This window comes from Tympanuchus pallidicinctus, unplaced genomic scaffold (assembly GCF_026119805.1).
Source record: "Tympanuchus pallidicinctus isolate F22 unplaced genomic scaffold, pur_lepc_1.0 scaffold7, whole genome shotgun sequence".
Taxonomy (NCBI): domain Eukaryota; kingdom Metazoa; phylum Chordata; class Aves; order Galliformes; family Phasianidae; genus Tympanuchus; species Tympanuchus pallidicinctus.
This window is the reverse complement of record NW_026294791.1, coordinates 22,685,762-22,705,385: the sequence shown is the minus strand read 5'-3', so window position 1 is coordinate 22,705,385 and position 19,624 is coordinate 22,685,762. Positions and strand designations below refer to the sequence as shown.

The window sequence follows — 19,624 nt, the reverse complement described above, 5'->3', positions numbered from 1 at the left end:
GGCCATAAGAGCAGCTTTTGGAAGTGTATGGTTGGCTGGGCCCAGATGCCTGCGTAGGGGAGGAAACCCAGAGAGATCAACAGAAGCATCCATCAAAAGGAGCAGTGGAGGACATGGACGGGAGGGTGGCAAGGAGGGATGGGGCTAATGGCTTTTATGTGTAGTTTGTATTTTGTTAAACGTAGGATTACATTTGCTGCTGATGGAGCTGCCAAGGTATTAGCAGATTTAGGTTATTAGAAAGCATAGACCTGCTGTAAGCAGTAGGGAGTAAGATGTTTAAGGGATGGAACACTTCCCCTATGAGGACAGGCTGAGAGAGCTGGGGCTGTTCAGCATGGAGAGGAGAAGGCTCTGGGGAGACCTGAGAGCAGCCTGTCAGGATCTACAGGGGGGGTTATAGGAGGAAAGGGGCAGAATCTTCAGCAGGGTCTGTGAAACAGGACAAGGGAAATGGCTTCAAACTAACAGAGGGGAGATTTAGATTGGATATAGGGAAGAAGGTTTTTACAATAAAGGCAGTGAGACACTGTCACAAGTTGCCCAGAGAGATGGTGGGCTTCCCATCCCTGGAGACGTTGAAGGCTGGATGGGACTCTGAGCACTTGATGACTTGCAGGGGAGTTGGACCAGATGTCCTTTAGGGATCGCTTCCAACTTATATCATTCTATGTTTATGTGTGTGTTCTTTTTTTCACTTATGTATTTTGTTGTGTTGCTTTGTCAGGCTTTTTTATCAGATTTCCTAACAGATCAGGCTGCTTTCTTTCGGTAAGTGCCCATGGATGCTGGGTGAGACCCAGGTGACAGTTCCAGGAGGCACTGAGCTCTGCCCTGTGCTGGAGGGAGGAAGAAAGAAGCCGTCTCTGCGCATCTCTATTCTCCCCAGCAGGATCTGATGTTTGCATTAGACCCAAAGCCCTTAGTTAGCCTGGCTCAAGTAACAGCATGGGGGAAGTTCCTGCACGTGAGCAGAGCTGGGAGGTTTTTAAAATCTTGTTTGCTTCTGAGAACTTCAGCCCATTACTCAGATTTGAATAGTCAACGCTAAGCTTGCGGCATACAAACAGACGATGAAGATAAGTATTTATTCTTTGTTTGCAGATGTAACTTGCTGTGCAGATTGCTGAATGAGTGCTGAACCATGTGAGAAAGACTCCGTAGCAGTTGCTAAATCAGCAAACTGATTTCAAACATACAAAAACTGGAACTGAAAGTAAATTATCCCGCCTGACGTTTTTTATGGGGCTTATATATTCTAAAGGACTCCAGCTCCGTAGGGAAGGCATAAAAATTAAAAACTAAAATGCTGTCTCCTGTTCTGCGTGCAGAACTCTGGGGTTTGAAGTGTGGGTGGAATTTTGTCTGGTTTCCCAAAAGATGCCATTTTCCTTTCCTTATCCAAAATGCAGAATGTGTGCTCAGGTGACAGGATCAGTTAAGGCATAATCGATAACCAGTGTTGATATTTTACTTGTGTTATTTACTGACATGTTGGATACCGACCACGGCAGTGAAACATGCAATAAATGCAGCCGAAGAATTATACTCCAATAAATTTTAGATGAGCTTTATTTAACAATAAACTGTTAAAAAAAAAACGCATCCCAACGAGAGAATGTGTTTTGTAGCCACTGTAAACGTTTTAGTGCGTTTTTTAAGAAATAAGTGTAGCACTTATGTTTTCACACTGAAAAGCACATCAAACATGGACAAAAATTGGGAATGCCTACAGGGTTCAGATGTGCAATATGTGTGATGGTGGCTCCCAGCACTGCCTTTATCTATTGAATATGAAAAGCTGTAGGGCTGATTGGGCAGGGATCTGGGGTCCCTGTGGCCACCAAGCTGCTGGGTTTCTGGAGCTGAGGCTGTCTGGTGCAGGGTGAGCCATGGTGATGCATCCTCCTCTATCAGGGCTGCATCCTGGGGGCGTTTTCCTGCCTGATGGAGACCATCTTAAACACTGCAACTGGTGGTTGTATTTTAGGACAGCTCTACCTGGAGCTCTTTTAGTGTGTTTTACTGAGCTTTTCCGAGTGAGTTTTTGGGACAGTAATTTCCAGAAGGTATCTGGATTGCTTTTTACAGCTCAAGGCAGACCATCAGGATGAGTTCTTCCTCCACCAGCAGAAGTTGCAAGTTGCATATTTCACAGCACTGCTTGGTTTTCAAATCAGTTGATAGGAGCTTGGTGCTTTTGGGAAAAAGGCTGTTTGTGTTTTCTTTTTTTCTTAAAACCTTGGCCTCGTCCTCCCAGCTGTCTGCCCTGAAATCAAGGGTTCTTGATCATAAGAGAAGAAAGTATCTAACTCATTTCTGTGTCTGTCCCTTGTGCTTGTAGAAGAGCTGACATAAAAGTAAATCTGTAATTTAATATTGTCAGATCTCTTCTTCCTAGAGAGAAATACATCTAAATAAGGCTTCAGTGCACATCTGAGTTCAGAACTCACTACCTCTAGCCGTTTGTCTCATCAGCTCTTTCCAAGCTGTGAGAGATGTCAGACTTTTCCCTTTGCAGACTGTAGCTGAAGGGCTCACCCTGTTCCTCCTGCCAGCATCACGGTGGCCATTCAGGCAGCTTTATGCCCACTGCAGCCACTTCTCACCAGCAAAGCTGTAAGAGAAACTCCTTTAGCTGAACGAGTTTTTGGAGCAATGGCTTTCAAAAGCTTTTTTACTGAAGCTCTGCAGATGTTTATGCTGACAGATCTCCACCTGAGGGTTAGCGCTCGTTTGCCTCATGCCACTATTGTGTTGGGTCACTGGAGTAGCTTTGCTTGCTCAGAGAGCACAAGTCCAAGAAGCTCTGTGTCCTGGGGTGGCTGCTTTCATGCTGGACAGAGTGATGCAGCCCTTCTCATGTAGCACTGGAGCCCTCCGAGCCCAGCAAGTCACCTACATCTGAGAAGGTATCTCCTATCAGCAGTGTTTGTCTGCTGCCCGAGATAAAAATTGGGAAGAACAAATGGAAAAATAAGTGAGCAATTTATTACATGAAGCAATACTTGTCTGCTGCCTTCCTCTGTAATTTGTCGCTGTCAGTCTTTTCTCAAAGAAGCTCCGCAGCCTTTTTGCAAGTGTCTGAATTACTGAAACTGACGTACTGTGGTCTTCATTTAGTACTTTTTCATGTGCATGTTACTATATGCATTCCTGTGATCTTTTAATTGAATTCGAAGATTTGAATAGTGTAAAGGTAAAACTAATTAGAAATAAAAGGCTAGACGGGGTTTTTCTGGTTATTGTAAGTTCTAAGGACTTAGAATTTGGAGGCAGAAATTATTCCCCTTGCACACTGAGAACTGTGTGCCATATGGGATTTTTGCAAGTCTGAACTTCACCTCCCTGTGTCACTGATGGAGAACCTGCAAGTGGAGCCATGCCACGTTCATGGTGCAGTGGGACCATTCTGGGGGGGTTGCCTACCTTACGAGAAGCACCTGAAGAGGTTTCAGTAGTCCATTTAATGTTTGGGGATTTGTTCCTGCCTGGTTTTGTCATCAGAGTTGCTTCAAATATCACATTTTGTCTTTGATTCCTATCTGCTTTCCTCTTTTTGAGTTCAGTATTCCTCTGAAGTTAAACGCTGGCAAAGCAAACTGCTCCTACTAAAACCTGAGGAGCAGATAGTTCAGAAAACAGCCAGACAACAGGAAATGTTCTCCTGGAGAGGCTTTCAGCCCTGCCCCCTTGCTGCAGCCCTCAGGTATGTCCTTTAACCATCCCACCCCACTGCAGCCCACGCAGCCCATAGGCACACCGCTCAGCAGCATCACAGTTTGGTTGCTTTGGGGCCTAAGAGGATTAGTTTCCCTCTTGCTTGTTCCTGTGCAATAGATATTCACAGGCTCAGCAAACAGGCACTGCACTTATTGCTTATGTGCTTTTGTGTTTCATGCTGATATTTGCAGGTTTACTTTGCATTTTCCTGTAAAGACTCTGGAAAATCTTCCTGGCATTCCTTTCCTGGTCTCTTAGGCCGGTGTCCTTTTCTGTTTTCTGAAGCTTGTGTGATTTTTCTGACTCCTATCAATGTGGTATTTTGATATGTGATGCCAAATACAGACTGATTTGATTTTCTTTATTAAAAAAAAAAAAAAAAAGTCAACAGAAATGTGGTATGCCTTCATGCAAGGTCAGGGTCTGGTTACTACTGTGTGAGATTATGCTGTAAGAAACAACTTTTTGTTGCTTTGCTTCCTCACCACCATAATGCTTTCTATTAGAGAACAGCATGGATGCTGTCCTGAAGTCTTATGAAGTACTTTGTACTGCTGAGTGTATAGTGGGGGGAAGAAGGCACTCAGCAGCTGTGCCTGGCCAGACTCTCGTGTTTGTGCTCACTGAATGCAGCTAAGCATCTTTGTGATATTAAACTTGTAGTTTCTTCCCAGAGGTTTCCTCCCTCAGCTAAAAGCTGGCCTTCTATTGCTGGATAAAGTAGGTACATTGCTGCTGTGGCTTCCCTGTCAATTTGTTTTGCACTGACAATAGGTGTGCCTGGGAGCTAGCATTTGAATAGAGAATGTCTTGCTTAAAATGCATAAGATGGAGATGTATACATTCCTCCCTAATTGCAGGAAATTGCAAATCCGGGCAAAATTTGGAATGCAGCTGCTTGTATAATTACATCTCCTGCCAGTTGCTGTAGCTCAGCTTTACAACCTTTCTAAAATGTCTTCGTAGTTTGTGGTACAAATAATGCATGCATTAATATTGCTTTGATATCCCCTCTTTTGGGTTATTCTCCTTCATTTCCAGAGGCCTAAGCTGTTTCTTTTTGCTGAACTCATAATGAATGTGAGAAATCAGTAATTATATTAAGGAGAAATGTTGCTGCTAGCTGTTTGTTAAGCCAAAGCTTTGAGGTTTTTAGAAAGAAATACCTACGTGTGCACAGATTCAGGTATGGGTTACGTGCAAACCCATTTCTGGCTTTGTGAAACAGGCAGTGGGCTCACTGGAGAAGTGCTGGGTTACTTGTAGCTAAGTGGTACTGTCTGCTACTGGTCATCCATTGAAGAATAACACATAGGTGGCCATTCTGGGCTTAATGAAATGTGTTGGCCTCACACCACTGTCACCATTGCAAAGTGGTTGAAGAACTGGATAGGATTAAGGGAGGGGTAATGGAGGAATTATTCTGTCCCTCGTTTGGAGAGGTTGGAGAAGTGGAATTGAACCAAAGACAAAGTTGCTGCTGGATGATGATCTGTAAGTTCCTCTGCAGAAGCGGCGTTCTGGAGGCACAAGACTTATTTTAGGTGAGAAATGGCATAACAAGACCCAGTGGCTGAGGCAGAACTTAGTACAAAGTAGCACGTTTTAAGCCATAAGTGTATTTTACTGCTGAAATAACATTGTGATAGAGTAGGGTTTTGATCAAGTGGAGCTTGTGTTTAAGAAAAAAGTGTGTTTCCAAAGGAGACCCCATAGCTTACCAAATGTAGTAGAACACAGCCCAAATTACTGGGTGAGATACTGCAGCCTGTGTTATGCAGAAAGTTGGGCTACTTAAGCACTTCATTTTAGCTTTAAATCTGTAAATGCATGTGTGCCTTGCTATTGAATGGGCTATTTCAGAAGAACATCATGTCTCTGTGTGTACAATCAAGGATCACACAAGAAGAAGGGAACCTCATTTAGGCAGGGCAGTGTGGGAAGTGTTTAGCTGTTAAAACAGAAAATGATGGTTTCCAGGGCTTTTAACTGGTTATTCTTCAGGTCGTAGAAATTGCTGCAGAAAATTAAAAACCTTGAAAGCTTATCATAAAGAGGCTTGATTCAATGAGACAAGTTTTATAGAGCTGAGGTGCTAACTCTATGACTTCCTTAGAGGTTTGAAATTACATCTGGGCAAGTTGCTCTAAGGTATGAATTGGAAATTAGAATAAGGTGGGCTTTTTTGTAGTAAAGCACCTACTTTACTTGGTGTTGTAGTGTTTCCAGAATAGCTTATTGCAGACTGCTGTTACTGTATTCTTGTCTTTCTGTATAAGCAGCAAGTGCCTTTATTGAACACTGGGGGTCTGATTTTTTTGGGGTAGGTGCTTTTCAGCAAATGTTTGAACTTTGTAGGGTGAAAGGTATCAGGTTATTTTTGCCCCAATTGCAAAAGCAGCATGGCTTTGGCCGCTTGGATCCATTCACATCTCCTAATTTCCTTTTGCTCCCCAGCCCAAAAGATGAGATCTGAGGTTTTGCTGTTAGTTCCTGTGGCTCTCAGCACAAGCGGCTTCCTTCAGGTGCATCACTGAGTGGGGCAGTGCGTTCCTTTGCTTTGTGAGGCTGCTTTCAGGTTGCCACATGAGGTGGTGGCATCCAGCATTGGGAAGATTGCCACTTCGGTTAGGTCACTGCTGGAAAGGACTTAAATAATGCAGTGTGGTTACCTAGAGGTTTCCCAAGATCTCTGTGGGATGCTGTGCATTTTGGCAAAGTTGTGTCCAAGTGTGTTCATGTCCAGCTTGCTGCTTAGCAGAAAAAGAACCATTTTTTGCATCATTTTCACTGCACTTCTCATTAGCGGGCTGTTAAAACTCTATGAGGCGGAGCGGCCTCTCGGGGATGTTTGAGCCTCATAGAATGAGACACAGCTCTGGGAAGCTCATTACCAGCAAGGTGGAGGCAAACAGGAGGGAGTGGGGAAACCACAGCAATTAGTTAGGGCTGAGTTTTGAGCAGCGATGAGATAAATGGATTGCATGTCTTGAGCAGCTGATGAAAGCAGACCTCTGGCAAGGTGGGTCATGGTCTTGGAAGTGGGAAACGTGGCAGGCTTTGTCAACCCTCAAACATGCAGAGGGACAGCACTTTTCTGTGGATCCTTAAGTGTGTGTAAGTGCTCTGTTGAAATAACAGGTGTGCTGAAGTGTTGTGAGCTGCTAACCGAATCAGTGCTAGCTCCAGAGCAGGGCATGTGTCAATAAGAAGATGCTGCTTTCTTATCAGCTGATTCCCTTTAGTTCAGTGTGGCTGTTCTCAAAATGCACCAGGTCCCTTTGGGATGAGGTTGGCTCTGTGGAAGTGGAAACATTGATCATTGAGTTGTGTTTTATTTGGTGCGGGTGCACAGCACTTGTCAGACAGTGCTGTGTACCTAATGGGGAATTCAAATTCCAGCTGGTAGATTGAATCCAAAAGGCAGAGCTGTGGGATAGGAAGGGGCAGGCACGAAATGCTGAGGCTCCTAATCCTTTACAATATGTTTGTTTAATATAAAGTGGTCTGCTGAGATTGTTTTGCCGTGTGGAATAATCATTATGTGCTGACTAATGGGAGACAGCAAGCTGTTAAAGAGCGTCAATTAACCATAGAGGAGGGATGTTAGTGATTGTTTTCACAAGTCTTCAGGATGTGAAGAATAAAGAACATTACTGGAAGGCAACCCCCAGAGATTTTTAGCTATTCAAATCTACAAAGAGCAGAAAGTTTGTGAAGATGTATGGGGTTACAGAATTTACCTTTACCAGGAAGAGCAATGCAAAGAATAAATTGAAGTGGCTCTCCAGATTGCCCTGATATGACAGGAATAGCACTTTGCTAAACTTATCCTCTTGTTTCATATTCATTAGTTGAAAATTTTCTTACTGAATTCATCTAACATCATTGTTCCGGGAAATGTTGGTCCTCTTCACAGAAGACAGCATGTGCAGTGCCTTTCTGATGCTGGTTCCCTGGCTGCTGTCCTTGTCCTTACCTCTGCTATTGCTTCAGTACAGTAATTCCTACCTCAGCTGTTTCTGCAGTGAGTTAAAACTCAGTGCACTTAATGCTGAAAGGAGTATACTCTTCCATCTTGTGTCTTGCTCCATGGGTAATAACATCCTCCACCTTTGGCTGGTATGAAAACCTACGTTTCATTAGCATTACCTTATGCATCCCTAGTAGCATTCTGCCTGAGTTTAATGCAAAAAAATAAATATCATTTTGTGGACTCTGTTTGCGTAGTGATTTTGTTCTGAGTAAGGCTTTCCCCATCCTGCATTCCAGTGTTAAATCCACTCTGTGCAAACTTCACTTTCCATTTCTTTAATTCAATTTTGGCAATGGGGAGTGCAGATAACATGGAATTTATTTTTTCTGTTTTGCTTCTTCTGAGTTGTTGTTAGAGAACTGAGCTGCAGATACTCTTGTAGCCAGCAGTGAGAGGTGCCCTGGGATTCAGCGGGGATTATGATAAAGAGAGACCCTTGGTTCTTGGACAAGGGCAAAGATAGACTTCTCTCTGCTTCAACTCTATTCAAATGCTTTAATCAGCAGAGGTCTCCTTTAACAGATGGCTCTGCATCGATAAAGCCTTTAGCAAGTTAGGAAAAATTCAGAGCAACTTATTTCTTTTCTGACTTGATTGATTTTCTTGATCTTTGTTGAGGGTGGAGAGGGATAATGCATCAGAAGACTCTGGGGAGGATTAATTACTTGGCCGCAAAAGACATGAAGATATTCTGATAAAAGACTTGGAATGAATGAATGAAGCCCTGGCTGCCCTGGTGTCAGTGGTGGAGTTTAGCAGTGCCTTCAGCTCTGACTGATCTCTGTTGTTTCAGAGGGATACCAAATATCTCCCAGCTTACAGAGAGCTGGTCAAAGCCCTAACACATGAGATACCAATATCTTAATGCAGATCTGTGGATTTAAAACCCCGAGGAAGAGTTCAGCTTCACTCCTGGCCAGGGATGGGAGGAGTGCAAGGGATGTCATTAGTGCCAAGTTGACCTGACCTGAGCTTTGGCCAAAGGATTCATCCTTGGAGCAGCAGTGGAGCATTTCATGGTTCATTATCCTCACAGTCAGTAACAATGTCTTATTCTGAAGCTGAATATCTAGTTCATGTTTCCATCCATTTGATCTTCTTATTCCTTTGTCAGCAAAGTCTGGTCTCTCACCTCTATCTTTTTGACTTTTAGGATCTAAAACAAGTTATGTCTCTGCATGAGTGAAATAGCTGGAGCTCTTGAAGTCTCACAATATAAGGCATGTTTTCTGGGCTGTGAGTCATTGGGTGACCTGCCTTTGAATCCTACTCTGTTTCCTTTTGGTTTGAAATTTCACTGTTTTTCAGCTGAGCTGATTTGGCAGCTGGCTGCCATCACAGAAAGCTGTGAGGCTGCCTTGCCCGTTGCTGCCAGGTAGGTGGGCCTGCTTGTGGCCCCAGCCCTGGTGCTTTCCACACCACGCAAGACCTGCTTGGGCTTGGTAATGCAGCAGAGCATTTCTGCTGGGCTTGTAGAAGTTGATGGGGCTGATAGAGCTGCGAGAAGGCAAAACAGGGCAAAAGTGGGGCAGGGAGAGGGCCGCTCAGTGGCTGCCCAATGCCAGGCTCTGCCCTTCCCAGTTCCATCCACAGCTCTGCAGCCGTCAGCTTGCGTTGAACTCCACCGGCCACCACATGATGTGCCGTTAGCCCAAGAACCATTTCCCTGAAGGCCTCAGCAGGGAGCCTCTTCTTATGAATGTTTCCCCACTGACAACTACGTTTTGAGATGAGTCACTGAATTCGTGTTTAATCCACTTGTGAAATTGGCAAGGCAATTACCATCTTCCAAGTTCTTCAAATCAAATGGTTAGTGAACATTAAATAAAATGCTTCGGAGAAATCCCAGTATATACAATTGCTTTTATCCAGACTACTCTGTCACAAGAAAAGCTTTGTTTTGTTGGGCCTATCTTCAGTGCACGTGTGCTGCCTGTAATTCATTTTGTTCTTAGCCTATACTTCTTCGTCTCTGCTTCATTATTTTTGTTTTACTACTTGTTACCCGTAATGAGAATGAAGGAATTGCTAGCTTCCAGTTGCCACCCCTCCTTTCTCACGTTGCCAAGTACAGAAAGAATTTGCAAATGGAAGGAGTGCTGTTAGTCACGAAGCAGTTAATCAGCTCTGACAACACGGTGGTGATGAAGGTCACTCTCCTGGTTCCCCTTTGTGCTCTGTGTTGTGAGGGGAGAACACGGAGCCCTCATGTGTTAGTCATCAGGTCAGGGGGTGCAGAGCCAAGCTGCCAACAAATGACCCCAGGCACCTTTTTGGTCTCTGCTGCTACCTGATAGAAAGCACGTTAGCTTAATTCATTTTTTGCTGCCGTGCACTTTGAGTTTACTCTCAGTTGGCTCCTGTTTCTTTGGTACATTCCTGTCCAAACAGGACATTTGCTGTTGTTTCCTGGTATGAGGACCTGTTCACAGAAATTTACCATACTCTTCTCTTTTTTTTTTTTTTTTTATTTTTTTATTTTTTTAAAATCTCTACAGGTGAAAACAAGAGAGGAAGAACTGCAGAAAGAGGACTTCTCTGCCAAACTAGGAAAGATAGAGGAATCAGTGGAGCTGAAGCTACTAGATCTTATGAACCACCGTGCTCCAAACAGAACTAAAATGCATGGGTCATGCAGGCTGGTGTTTAGAAGCAAACATTCTGCCAGCAAAACAGGCTTTGGTGGGTCTGTATCTAAGGAACCCGTTCCAGCTGTCAGTGCTACAGAGGTGATCAGAGAACTGCGGATGAGAGAGGCCAGCCTACAGAGAGAGCTGAAGCAGCTGCAGGATGAGTGCAAGCAGAGGTTGGATGGAATTGCAGAGAGGTTGGATGGAGTGATTTGTATCTCTCCTTGAAGAGAAAGCTGGACTCAGAAGAACAAAGGAGTGGGCTTATTTGATCAGAACACACTTGTGTGGTTTGGCATGGTGGAGTGCAAGATGAGGAACCAAATGTGAGCTTTGATAATCAAGTCTGGGAACAGTGACTTGTTTCTGCTTTGTGACTTGCACTGGGGCCATAACCTTTGTGGTTCAGCCTGCAGTCTCTTTATTGCTAACCTTGCCAATTAAATTCTGCAGCAGGCCTTAGTGGGAGTGTGCTTACATCTCCCTTTTATCTTTTAGATGTTTAGTTCTTCTGCCAAGCACTGGCTCTTCCAGAATGCTCATCTGCTAGACACAGCTTTCTTTGAGGCTGCAGATTGGAGTACTAATTGCATACAACATTTTCCAGCAAGTGGAAGCATTCATTAGTCAGAAAAATCCAGGTACTGGAGAACATACAAAGCATCAAGGCTCAGAGAGATTGGGAAAGTGTGCTATTTTTAATTCTGCTGGTTTGCATATTTGTGGCAACTATAAGGCAGTCAGTATAAAGAAAAACAAATGCCTAATAATAAATAAAGCTGCACGCTGACTTCATTTGCTGGCGTGATGCACTTCAAGTAATGAGGTTCTCAAAGAGAGCAAACTAGAAACCCGTTCACCAAGTCATGAGTCACAGCGAGACAACTTATGGGTCTGCTATAGGAAGTTTCTGTAAGATAAAAGTATGACCCTTGCTTCCATGCACGAGAAGTCTTCAAACTCTTATCCCTGAAGGCTTCTTTCCCTAGAATATGCAAATGCTTTTCACTTGGCATGCATTTCCTGCCCTTTTCTGCTTTGTTCTCACTAAAGAATCATAGAATGTTTATATATGCTAGCTGTATGCTTTCAGGAATAAATAAAAGGAAAAGAAAATGGTTTGATTTCCCTGTGAATTGCTGTGAGCAGCAGGCTTTCCTTGGCCTGGCGTTCTGTCTGCTGTTCCAGCTCATGGTGCTGATGGCCACCCTTGGCTCCTGCCTCAGCTAAATGTGAGCAGCCTTTAAGGATCTTCCCAGGCACTGGGTGTGATTGCTGCTCTGCAGGTGGTGATGCACAGGTGGGAGCAGATGGGCAAGGCTCAGGTCTTCTGGATGCTTCAGCATCAAGTTCAGAGGCTTCCAGACCATGCTTACCTGTAGCACCTGCACATGCAGTCTTTGCTAGAGCAGGTGGCAACAGATATGTTGTTGGAGGGCTGTGTGTGGGGGGCTGGTTTGCCCTGTGTTCACCCATCGTGGCATGGGCAGTCTAATATGGGCCAGCTTTCAGACAAGCTGTCTCTTTCTCAGCACTTGCTATCTCCTTCAGGTTTGATACAAGGATCTTTTCATGTTGCGTTGCGCTTGGGTTTAAAACATTGCTCTCAAAGGATTTGTTCTCGTGGCACGTGCACCAGGGCAGGGTGGGCAAATGTTCTTTAGCTGGGAGAGAGCTCAGATTTCTTGAATCGTAATCATAGAATGGTCTGGGTTGAAAAGTACCATAATAATCACCTAGTTTCAACCGCCCCTGCTGTGTGCAGGATCTTGCTCGTGGTTTGCTTAGCTGGAGCAGGAGGTGATTGTCCCCTGTGCAACTGCTCAGGAAGAGTGGTGAGGCACTGGAATGGGCAGCACAGGGAGGTGATGGGATGACTGTCCCTGGAAGTGATCAAGAGACATGTAGATGTGGTACGAAGGGATATTGTTAGTGGGCAATATTGGTGGTAGGTGGGCAGTGCGGCTGGATGATCTTAGAGGTCTTTTCCAATCTTGGTGATCCTGTGATTCAATGATTCTTATCAGGATTGTCTTCATGCTGTCTGCCACAGTGCATTGTGCTACCATCCACTTAAACTGACAGTAGAAATCATGAGCTGACTTATTTCCTAATACTGAATATCTGTCAGCACTCAGCACTTAGTGCAGTGTGTTTCGGTGTTCGTCCAAGAATCCCCTTCCAGCAGAGAGCAGAGCTGGCAGTGTGTGTGCCCCTGCTTGGCTCCAAAGAATTATTTTTCTCTTTGGTGAACTGTACAAATGATGGTGCTCTGCAGCTGCACAGACATGCGTATAAAATTTTCACCATGAATCACAGACAGCTGCATTTATGGTGTGGCACAAATCAAAGTAACAGGCATCCATGGCCTCAAGCATGCACGCTAAGTATAAGTATTACTTCACTGAAATTGGAGAGCGTTGTAAACAACCCCCATCAGATCAAAAAGTAGAGATGTGGGCTGTATTCCCACCAGGGTGGTGTGGAGGTCACCGTCCATGGATGTGTTCCAGAACCATGGAGATGTGGCTCTGAGGGATGGGGTCAGTGGACACGATGGGGATGGGTTGGTGGTTGGACTGGATGATCTTGGAGGTCTTGTTAAGGAAGTGTTTTTAGGACTTTGCATGTGTGGTTTCCCATTAGGAACTAATGACAAAGTTTTTCATACAAGGTGGTGATGCACTGGAACAGGTTGCCCAAGGAGGCCGTGGATGCCCCATTCCTGGAGGCATTCAATGCCAGGCTGGATGTGGCTCTGAGCAGCTTGGTCTGGTGGTTGGTGACCCTGCACATAGCAGGGGGTTGAAACTAGATGATCATTGTGGTCCTTTTCAACCCAGGCCATTTGTAATTCTCATGCATGGAGATGTTAATAGTAAATGCACAGTTCAGTGCATTTCTCTGATGCAGTTGGTGTTTGCTTTCCCAAACTTGCTAGGAAAGCGGAATTGGCCATAAATACATCATTGGCTGGTAACTCTGGCTTGCACTACGTGGCTAGAAATATCCCTTCCCAAATAACTGAGCATCAGGCAGCTTGCAGTCAAAACAGGAGGTTTGCTTTGCAAAAGGCAAGCGAGGCATCTGCAGTCAGTGCTCCCGACAGCACTGCGCCTGCTGGTAAATAAGGGCTGCAACCTGTGTTTAAAAATAAGAGCTGCTGGGAGTAGTGATTTCCAGCGTGGAGTGTTTTGGGTTCCCTGTGGGATTCCTCCAGCAGCGCCTGCGGGAGGATGAGCTGGTGGTGGTGTGAGTGTCTGCCTGATCCTGCTCGCTGCTCTGCTCCTCAGCCGCTTGTGGGAAGAGATTCAGTGCTGCCCTGTCCTCTTTTCCTTCTGTACACAGCTCCTTTGGAGTATGGTGAGTCTGGCTCCATGTCCTGTGTCCTTGTGAGCATAGGGAGAGGAACCCAGGGCTGATGGACCCCTGCCCTGCCACCCATGAGGCTCGGGGGATGCCTGGGCAGGGAGGAAAGGCAGAGGAGAGCCTGGGTGATCTTTGAGCTCAAAAGACTTGGGCAACTACAGGCTGGTGAGCCTCACCTCTGTGCCTGGGAAGATCCTGGAGCGGATCCTCCTGGAAGACATGTTAAGGTACATGTGGGATAAACAGGTGATATGAGACAGCCAGCATGGCTTCACCCAGGGCAGATTGCCTGGCCTTGTCTGGTGGCCTTATGTGATGGAGTGACAAAGGGCAACCGATGTCATCTACCTGGACTTGTGCAAGGCCTTTGACACAGTTCTGCACCACATCCGTATCTCTAGACTGGAGAGGTATGGAGTTGAAGGCTGGAATATTAGGTGGATAAGAAATTGGTTGGATGGTTGTAGCCAGAAGGCTGTTGTCAATGACTGTCCACGTGAAGGCCGCAGATGTGTGGTGTCTCCGAGGGTCCATTGTGACCAATGCTCTTCAGCATCTTTATCAACAACTTTGATAGTGGGATTGAGTGTATCCTCTGCAAGATTGCTGATGACACTAAGCTGAGTGGTGCAGCCGACACGTTAGAAGGGAAGGACGCCATCCACAGGGATGTGAACACGCTCAAAAAGTGGGCACAGGAGAATTGAATGAGGTTTGACAAAGCCAAGTGCAAGGTGATGCATTTAGGTTGAGGCAATCCCAGTTATGAGTACAGAGTACCCATTGAGAGCAGCCCTCAGGGCCAACAATGGCAGCAAAGGCACCCGGACAATAAAACTCGATGGCAAGTTATTTACTTGGCATTGCTGTGTCTGCCAAAAACAATATTAATTTTGCCTTTCAATGAAGGGAACGCTCTGCTGATTAGCCACAGGGGCAGCATTTGTTCAGGAAAGCAGCTTTAATGGGTCTGTACATCATGCTGTAACTCATAGTGCCAGGCAACAGGAGCTCCTGTTGCATGTGCGTGGCTGTGGCTGTGGCTGGGGGGTGGGGGATGGCTGCACTCCAGGGCAAGGAAGGAGCAATGGGGTTCTGGCTGCTTGGGGTAAGCTGTGCTCCGTTGTGCTGGGAGGTGGTGATGCACCTTAGGATTTGTCTGCAGCCCCCGCTGCTCTGAACATCCCTCAGCCTCACTGCATGTCAAATGGAACGGACTAACAAAATGGATTAGGCTCTCAGCAGTGTGTTTGGTGAATGAAGCTCTCACCTCCAGATGTTCATCTGTGCTAACGGTGCCCAGGACTGTGCTGGAGAGGAGGGGACCTGGGGATCCTGCTCTGCTGCAAGCTGAGGTGCAGAACCCTCCCTGCATGGGTCCTTGGAGGCATGGGCTCTGTGTGGGGTTTGGGTGCGGATCTCTGGGGCCTGGGAATGGTTAAAGTCATTTGGCTCTGGGCTTGCTATGCAATTAGTCATTGGGGTAGCGCAGCTTGATGGCACTGCTGTTTCCATGGTGATGGGAACAAGCAGGGAGGAGTGTGTGGATGAGAGCATCCCCAGCCCAACACCATGGGTCTGGTCTGGGAGGAGCGCGGTGCACGGTGGGGTTTGGGGCCACCCCATCGTAAACGTCCCCATCAGCTGGTCCCACAGCCCTAGTCCTGGCCCCTTGTTGGCTGCCAGGCATTGCACAGAAATGATGGCAGAAAAGGTAGTAGATGCAGGGCAGAGGCATTGTCCCAGTGCTGATGCCAAAGAATGGATTCCTATGACCTACAGCCTGCAAGGAGAGAGACATGACAACCTGCTTGTTAATGACAAATGCCATTAGACATGATATGAAATACACAGCCAGGTGAATTATGGCCTGGCCTGGGTCTGATTTACAGCACACCAGTTACTGCAGGCTATTTATTCTACTTCCACCTGAGTGCCAGGTTAGCCTGCTGCTCCTCCCAGCCACACAATGCAGCCCTTGGAGGAGCAGGGCCAGGAGCTGTGTGCATGCTGGGGCACCCTATGGCACCCTGCTGTGCCCTACTCACATCGCAGGCAGGTGTCGGGGTCGGTCTGCTGCTCTTCCACTCACTGAGCATCGAGATCTAATTCGTGTTGAGGGCAAACTTAGGGAGCTGGTGGAGAGCGTCTGTCGGAGAGGTACAAGGAAGGGACCAAGCATAATGCAATTGCTTCATTTGAAGCAATTAGAGCGGAGCAAAACCATGTTTTTTCTAAACGGATTCAATATTGGTAAGTGATGCACGGCTGCTTTTTGTTAGTGCAGAGTCGAAAAGCAATTTTCCCGTGTGCTGGGGCCAGCATGGAAGTCTGACATGGGCCACGGTGGGGATTCCCAGCCTGCATGGAGATGAGCTCCAGCTCCCAGCACTCCTGGAACCAGCTCTGGGCTGTCCGAGGTGTGAGCTGTTGGCCTCAGCCAATTTGTGTCCAGCCAAAAACTAGAAATTAAGCTTTATTAGTCTAAATACGGCTGTGTTTTCAACAGCCCACTAACCTTTTCCTCTTTAATCTTTGCTTATGTCTTAAAAAATCCACTTTCAGTATAAGACTGTCAGATTTAATCCTTTTTAAATATCCTTTTCCCTGGTGAGGCAGCAAGATTTCCCAGGCAGCCCTGAAAGTTGCAGATAAGATTTTGCTGGAATAAGACATCCAAATTAAATGAAGTCTGTATTTAGAGCAGCCTTTTGGGGAGTATCCCACTTTGTCTGTGTTTGTCTGCAACTTGCAAGCATGTTTTTTTTGGTGTGGGATGGCTCATCAGTGCAGAATAGCTCATGGCAGCTTGGTGGAGCAGGAACGGAAGCTCTGTCCTGCAGCTGAGCATGGAACCTGTGGGCTGGGCAGCTGGTGTCCCTGCACACCACACTGTGCTGGGCTGCCCTGAGCTGTTGATGCACATCCTGCATCCCATATTCTATTGCACAGCCATGCACCCCGCATCCCATGCACCCTGCATCCCACCTTGCTCTCTGGCACAACGAGCCAGCCCTGTATTGCTGCTCACCCTAACAGCTGCTGGCGGTGAGCTCGGCTGTGAGCACTTTGCTGTCCAAGGATGAACACTGCAAGATGAAAGCTTTGTGTATTTTTTTTTTTTGCTTCAAGTACAGCCCTTATCTTTTAAAGCGATCTTTACTGCCTGCTTTTGACATCTTCCTTTCAGCCCCGCAGTCTGATTTCTATTGGCCTGAAGAGTAAATCCAGCCATTCTCAAGCTGGAAGAATTCTCTGCTAGAAATGGAGGCAAGGTTGGAACTGAAGCTCATACGTTCTCATTGGCAGCCATCAGATGGAAAAGGCACTGGATGCAGACAGAGTGAGTGCACCCAGAGCAGTGAGAGTCCTAGCACAGAGCCTTTATCTTCTGGCATCTGTGTTCTTCCCTGTTTCTTAAATACTACCTTTAGTGTTAAATCACCTCTTCTTGCCCAGAGAAGCACCACATGCAGCCTGTCCCACTGCTGCAGGGCCACGCAGTCCGCAGCACATCCCACCCTGATGCACACGTGGTGGATGTTGGGTATTGCTGCTGCAAGATTGCGAGCAGAGTGATTTATAGCTCGGGGATTTTGTGACATCTTTTTCTTGTTTAATCATCTCTGTCTCACCCAAGGTGCAAGACTGTCTTCCTGACAAAAGCAAACAGAAAGGAATTGCTTTTTGTCTTTCCTTCTCGGCGGCATCTGCTGAGGCTCCTTCCTTCTGTTGCACTCCAGCACGCAGCCCACAGCACCCACTCCTATGCCTATGTTGAGGCAGCTCCTGCCCTGGGGTGTGCTTCACAACCAGCACACCAGGTCTGGAGAGGGGAAGCCCCCCAATTCCCTTCTGATTTGGCTACAGGTGTGGAGCCCTGCAGTCCTGCAGCCCATGGGGGCTGGGCTCGGGCTCTGCATTGTATATTTTCATTACTGCAAAGATCTCAGGGCTAAGGATGCTTAAACTGTAATAAATACATAAATTGTTGTTGGAGACTCCCAAACGGAGTGATGGAGGCATGGGAAAGCACAATTACCTTGCAGTGTAATTGAAGCTCTCAGTGAGGTCGCTTTATTTCCATGCACCTTAATTTCTAGTGATGAATAGTTCCTAATATGCACCTGACAAAGATGCTCAGGCACTGCTGCTGAGTGAGGTGATGGGAGAAAGGAGGGAAGCCTCTGACCAGCTATGTTTTGTGGGTATGGGGTTGGATGTGAGCAAAGCTGCTTCTCCAAAAGAGCTGTGGTGCACTGGAACGGGCTGCACAGGGAGGTGGAGAGGTCTCTGTGCCTGGGGGTGCTCCAGAACCACAGGGATGTGGCATTAAGGGATACAATCGCTGGTGGGGATGGGCTGGGGTTGGACTCAGGGATCCGAGAGGTCTTTTTCAGCAGTAACCCTTGGCAGCACACATTGTTTCCCTTTCAGAGAGAGCCGAGAGTCCGGATGGAAGGGACTGACAGCTCAATTTCTCAGCCATGTGTTGTCTGTGATTACTCGTGTAACCTGCTTTGGTTACAGGCTTTTATCTGCACCTGCTGTTTGCTTCGCTGTAAATCTCTGTCCGGGCGTTCAGGCTGGTGGGGGGCTGTGTGATGTGGCTCTGTCTATTCATTAGTGCCTTCTGATCACACGGTGAAACCTTTTTGCATCAAAGCTGCTATTCATTTTGCCACGGTGAGCACGGAAGGCGCCCAATGTTCCCCTTAAAATTAGAACTTTATTTCAGCAGCAAGTATCCCTGCAGGACACAGGGCAGTGCTACCAGCCCAGCTGCTGCAGGTGGGGAGGGATGAACTCCTGTGCATTGCAGGCTGCGGAGTGGCATGGGGACCTGCCTGGCACCATGGGCAGCCAGTGTGGGGAGCAGTGTATGGGGATGCAGGAGCCTGGGGAAAGCCAGGGGGATGCATTAGGCGTGCAGAGAGGGTTCATATCAGAGGATGTAATTCCATTTCCACACATTCCCCAGAGAAATGAGAGTTAAACAACGAAAAGATTGATTTTCTAATGAATGCCAATTTGTTTTTGAACCGGAATATCAAATTATGGAGGGGTGGGAGAGGGGGAGTGCAGCACAGAGCGAGAGGGGCCTTGTTGTAAATGGGCAAACAATTAATTCCCAGATTCATTACGACAGCGGTGAGTGAGGGCACACGAAAGAGTAAATGCATTTAATTTGGAGCCCGGCATTTCCCCTGATGAGATCGAGAGCTCAATGTGCTCTTTCCGTCGGTGAAGCTTCCTTTCCCTGCAACACTTAATTACCATTACCTCTCCATTACTGCACTCTCCATCAGTGCAGGATGTGGATGGCAGTGACGTGAGCCTGCAAGCAATGGAGCCAGGGCTGTGCACTGCCTGCCCTATCAGTCCCGCTGAGCTCAGCGCAGATGGAGGTGGTCAGCCCCTCAGCAGGACACCCCGGGGCACCAACTCTGTAGCAATTATTGTGCTGTTTGGTTTCCTTTCAGCTGCACTGCTGTGTGTGTAACGGGCCTTATGAGTGCACCGGGGAGGGATGTCACTTAGAAGGAGCACCAACCGTTGTTCCTGACTTGCTCCTCTTTCCATAAAGCTCTTTTTCCTCTGTCCTGCCTCTTGGCTTTCCTCAGCCCTGCTCAATTAGTGAGCAGCCTCGGCCTCTGCAATATTTTGCTCTGTTATCTGATGCAATATTGACGCGCAGTGCTGGAAGTAATTCCCTAAATACCAACAGAGCTATTGATTTTTCAGTATCCAGAAGTGCATCTCCTCCTGACCGCTGCCCTTTCTGGTGGTGCAGCACTAAGTTACAACAAGCTTTACCCAGCCAACGAATGGAGAGGGTTTGCTTTCCTTTCCACCTGCCTCTGCA

General features: G+C 46.7%; 1 protein-coding gene across 1 annotated transcript in view; it reads left to right on the top strand.

Moving 5' to 3' along the window:
* The window catches only part of TEDC1 (tubulin epsilon and delta complex 1), a 64,415-nt gene extending 52,908 nt beyond the window's left edge, over positions 1-11,507 (top strand). Inside the window, exon 8 of the mRNA XM_052666667.1 lies at positions 10,258-11,507. Within this exon, the coding sequence (XP_052522627.1) occupies positions 10,258-10,617 (360 nt within the window). The 3' untranslated portion in view covers positions 10,618-11,507. The remainder of the gene's footprint in view (positions 1-10,257) is intronic.
* Positions 11,508-19,624: the final 8,117 nt, after the last annotated feature.